Genomic DNA, 4,893 nt, shown 5'->3' with positions numbered 1-4,893 from the left:
TGGTCTCTGAAGGCAGAAAGCTGTGGCAGGCAAAGCCAGGCCTTATTATGGTTGGCCGCACCAGTCCTCACTCAGGCTCCTCCGTTTGACTCCTGGGAAGACCGATAATTTCTCGCTCTCTTCACCTATTAACTGTCCTCACTTCTCTGTCACCCTGGGAGGAGTTAAGGGTTGCCTCTGCTCGGCCTGACATCTATCCAGGCGTCTCCCAGGACTGACGGCAGGGGAGAGATGATGTGCTGCCCCCATTGTTATGGTTTTCCTGCTCCACTCCAGCCTTAGGTCCTCACCCCAACTCCTAGCACAACCTGGAAATTTCCCCTATGCTGAGTCAGCCAGCCTCAGAGCAAAGTCCTCACCACCCTGAGTCCCCAGAAGTAGAAGTCACAGTAGGCCACATGCAGCCACAGCTCTCTCTGAGGGGCTTCTGAGGACTAACAGCAGAGGGCAAGATTCTCCGGGCTCCACTCTTCTGGGGTTTGTGACCTCAACAGTCCTCACTGTGCCAGGATCTGGGACTCTTCCCTCTACTGACCTGAGTCCTCCAGAGCTGGAAGCAAGTGGGTGACACATCGAACTACCCCTGCCTGGGGCTTCCCAGGGCCGAAAGGGTGGTGGGGCTCTGTGTTCCTCTCTCTTTTCTGTTGGGCGTTCCCCTTGGTCCTCACTCAGAGTCCTTACACTGACTCTTCCCGTGACCTAGAGAGGCCTGTCCTCTCATACTACAGCCTTTAATTCCCTGAGACCACCTAGGAGGATGTGAGGGTTGCCTCACGTGGGCATGACTGCCTGTGGTCACTCATGGCCGACAGTAAGGGAGGGATTCTGTGGCGTCCCCACTTTTATGATTTGGGTGGTTCCCTCAGTCCTCATGGTCCTCTGCTTGACTCTTGGCAGGACCTGGAACTCCTCCCTGTGCGAACGTGAGGCTGGCCCCTGAGACCAAGTGCCTCATCTACTGGAGATGCTCTAAAAGGAAACATGTGGGGCGCATCATGCCAACATTCCTGGATTTGCCGAGGGGAGGTATCCAGTGGCAGGGCTCTGTTCTAGGTGGAGTCCCTTTATCCTCATTTAGAGTCACTAGATTTCCAGTCTCTACTGAGTGAGGCTGTTCCCAATAGACCAAGGCCCTCACCTCCCTGAGACCACTCCCAGTGGAAAGAGGAGGCACGTCAGCCAGAAAGCTTTGTCCTGGGCTGCCTGGGGCTGACATCAGGGGTGGGACTCTGCATTCTCCTCTGTTCTGGAGTGAGTGGTCCCCTTGCTCCTCATTCAGGGTCCTCATCGTGATGCCTGACCAGACCCAGGACTCCGCCCTCCACTCCCCTGAAGCTGTGCTCCTCAGAACAAAGGCGTTACCTTCTTGGAAATTCGGAATTGGAAGTCAGGATGAACCACATCTGTCCAAAGCTGTTGGGGTCTTCTGAGGAGCAGGATTTTACAAGGCCCCACTCTTCTGGAGTCGGTGGCCCCTCAGTCCTAACTCAGGTTTCTTACCTTGACTTCAGGTAGCATATGGGACTCCAGCCTCCCTGCTGACTGTCTGCCTGCCAGCCTCAGGCCAAGGCTTTCACCTTCCTGAGACACCAGAAGGGGAGGTAAGAGACCTATTCCCTGGCTACCCCTGCCGGGGGCCTCTGTGTGGTCCCCTTTGTTATGGGGAGTCCACTCATCAGCACCCAGTGTCCTCACCCTGAATCAAATTAAGGCCTGTTAGGATCCCCTACTTGGGCAGGATTGGAGATGCTGCCACAAGACCAAGGAACTCGCCTCCCTGAGAACCTCTCCACCCTTGCCCCGGAGGAAAAGAAGGGGTACCTTCAGACACACAGCTCTGCCCATGGCCACACAAGGGAGAAAGCAGGGTACACTTTGTGGGGCCTCCTTCTCTTCTAAGGTCCTCACCTTGAATAACTATCAGAGGCTGGGACTCCTCCCTCCACTGACCTGAGGACACAGCTCTTAAACCAAGGCTTTTATGTCCCTGAGAAACTTGAAGAGTAAATGAGGAGATGCTGATCTTTTCAGGTTATCTGACATTGCATATGTAGAAGACCCCACTGTCACCGAATATTTTTTTTTATTCATACCATTCACTTATTCAGCATTACTATTACTGTATTCCAAAACAGTGCTTTGGGAACAGGGCCCCTTTTATCCCATGAGATACCTTTTGGAGTGGTGAGAAGAAAAATGAATTAAAAGACGTAAGGTCTGGCTTAGGCTGGGAGGAGTGGAAGAGTGTAGGCTCTAGACTATTCCCGACCAGGGGACTAGACCCAGCAAGGTCACTTAATCAGTCTTGTGAACTTGAGAAATTTGCAAGTTATTCACCTATAAAGGGAGTCTGCTAAATCCTATCCTGCATGAATGTTGGAATGTTATGTACTACATATAAAGCAGTGGCATACTCATTAAGAAATATTGGGTTTTTGATGAATGGCAGTTATGATATGATTATTATGAACCCCCAAAATACCACCCTCCCATCAGAGTTTATTTTTAACCCAGTAGGTAGCAGAGAATATGCAGTGCACTAGGACAAAAGAAACAAATACAAATGAGAAAGTTTAAAAGAAATAAGGCAAACCATGAATTAAATACCTTTTATTCTATGTTTTCTCCATTTTTTGTTTCTAAATATTTTCTGTGGTCGTCTTTCACGTTTCCATGAAAATCTCTATTGCAGTGCCATGTTTTCTACTTGTGGATCATACAGAAAATATAGATGGTTCGTGAATTTCTTTTACATATACCAAAACTGTAACTTTAGAACTCTTTAAACAGCAATAAATATGCAATGTCATGCACGAATTCAGTACTCTTAAGAAAACACACTATTACAAGAAAAAAACATTTGAAAAAACCTAAATAAATCAATAAATAATGTATAGAAGTTACTACTTTAAAACAGGAAGATAAATAAGATCTATACTTTGTTCCCTCCACCCCTACTACTCTGCACTACTTAGGAGCTTGACTGCTCTCTTCCAAAACAAAGTGAACAAACTGCCCGCGGCCTCCCTCCCTAGATGTGGGAGGAGCTGCGGGGCCTTGGCCCTGGAAGTGCACTGCCCTCAGCCACAGCTGCAGCCCTGGCCGCGGCTCTCACTCCTGCTCTCTCTTCCTCATCTTGCAGAGCCTCCTCATAGAGATCTGGGACGGCACTGGGGATGGTACCAGCGGTCTTGGCCACAAACTCCAGCACCTTCATCTTGCTGGTTTCAGCGTGTGCTCTCGGGCCCCACAGGAACTCATAGCGCGGAGGATCGCTGTTGGGCACCTGGCGGTACGTCAGGTACTTCTGCTGCACGAACTCTTCGCTGATGAGCCTCCTGGGCTCCCCAAAGATCAAGTGCCTCCTCCCAGCATACAACCCCAACGCATTGAGGAATTCCCAGAACTCCTCCTCGGTGGCACGGTTGCCCTTCCTTAAGATCATGCCCAGGAGACTCATCAGGAGACCGGACTTGGGCAGCCCCGACTCATCACTCGGACTTCCCTCGCTGGGGAGGGCCAGCTTGCTGATGAGGGCGTAGGAGTGACGGCTGGGGTCGACTTCCTTCAGCTCGAGGCCAAAGACCAGCTCCATGCGCTCAGAGGCTCTCCTGAGGATCTCAGGGAAGTGCTTCTTGTACTTCTTGCTGAAAATCTTCAGCATTTCTGCCTGCAGGATGGGCTCCTTCAGCTTGTACTTCTCCAGCAGGAACCCCACCAACTTGCTGGCCTTCCTGGACAGAGGATCTCTCCAAGTGCTGTGAGTGGAAGGTGCTTCCTGGGAGGTACTTACACTTTCCTCATCTTCGCTTGCCCGGGCACCCTCTTCATATCCTGGGCAGGAAACCCCTGCATCACGAGAGCTAGTGGCTGGGGCTCCCTGAGGCTCCCGGCGAGCGCCAGCAGCACGGGAGCTCGGGGGAGTACCCCGAGAAACAGAAGCGGGGGAGGGGGGCGACTCTTCTATCTCTGCTGCCGCCGCCTCTGCTGCCGCCGCCGCTGCCGCCGCCTCAGTGGCCTGGGCACCCTTGAGACTCTGAGTCTCCGCCCGGGCCTGGTGGCGTCTCTCGCGGGCACGGCGCTTGCTCTTCTGGCCCCGAGGCATGATGACACAGGTCAGGGCCAGCAGGCGGGAGTGTGGGCAGGAAGGCAGGCAATGAGGGCACCTGGGGGAGGGACAAGGAGATGCTGTGAGCACCTTCAGCGGGGAGATTCCTCCCTGGCTTTAACCAAGGCCGCCTCTGCAGGGTCCTTGAGGGCACTGCTCGAGGACCCACAGGGCTCCCGTTCTCCTGCTCCGCCTGTCCCCTGAGACCCCTGTGGAGGACGGTAGAGTGAGCCTTGGGGCACAGCCAGCCAGCCCTGCCTGGGCGGTACGGGGGTGACAGTGGGGGCTGGCAGGGGAGGTAGGTCCTCGCGGTTCCCATTCAGAGTCAGGATGACAGTTGCTGGCAAGACTCCCCCCCCCCACCCCATCCCGTCTGCTGCTCTGAAGTTGACACCACCACCTTCCATGACACCCAGGAGGAGGAAAGGAGGGAGCGTTCAGCCCACCACCGAAGGGTCCTGGGACCCTCCCTTCTGCTGCCTGGTGATGGCCCCTTCAGAACAAAGCTCTAACCTCCCTTGGACCTGGCAGAGGAAATGACGGGCAGTCTCAGCCTGACAGTCCTTCCTTGGGAGTTTACGGGTTGGCAGGAGGGGACAGGCCATATTCTCTCTCGTCCCTTCTCTTCGGGGTGGGTGGCTCCCTTAGTCCTCACTCGGGGTCCTCCCTGGACGGCCGGTGCAGCCTGGAGCTCCCCTCTTGCCCCGAGGGCCATGTGCTCGCACCAGTGCCGGCACCTCCTTGAGTCTCATTAGGAGGCAGTGAGGGTGACCACGCGGCCGCAT

At 54.0% G+C, this 4,893-nt stretch overlaps 1 protein-coding gene across 1 annotated transcript; it reads right to left on the bottom strand.

The window, feature by feature from the left end:
• Positions 1 to 3,031: 3,031 nt before the first annotated feature.
• LOC118889004 (melanoma-associated antigen B4-like) lies at positions 3,032 to 4,105 on the bottom strand. Its single transcript, XM_036840549.1, has one exon. The coding sequence runs from the start codon at positions 4,103 to 4,105 to the stop codon at positions 3,032 to 3,034; it is 1,074 nt and encodes a 357-aa protein (XP_036696444.1).
• Positions 4,106 to 4,893: the final 788 nt, after the last annotated feature.

The sequence above is a fragment of the Balaenoptera musculus genome, chromosome X, assembly GCF_009873245.2.
Source record: "Balaenoptera musculus isolate JJ_BM4_2016_0621 chromosome X, mBalMus1.pri.v3, whole genome shotgun sequence".
NCBI classification, from domain to species: domain Eukaryota; kingdom Metazoa; phylum Chordata; class Mammalia; order Artiodactyla; family Balaenopteridae; genus Balaenoptera; species Balaenoptera musculus.
Note: the sequence above shows the minus strand (reverse complement) of the source record. Positions and strands in the feature narration are given on the sequence as shown.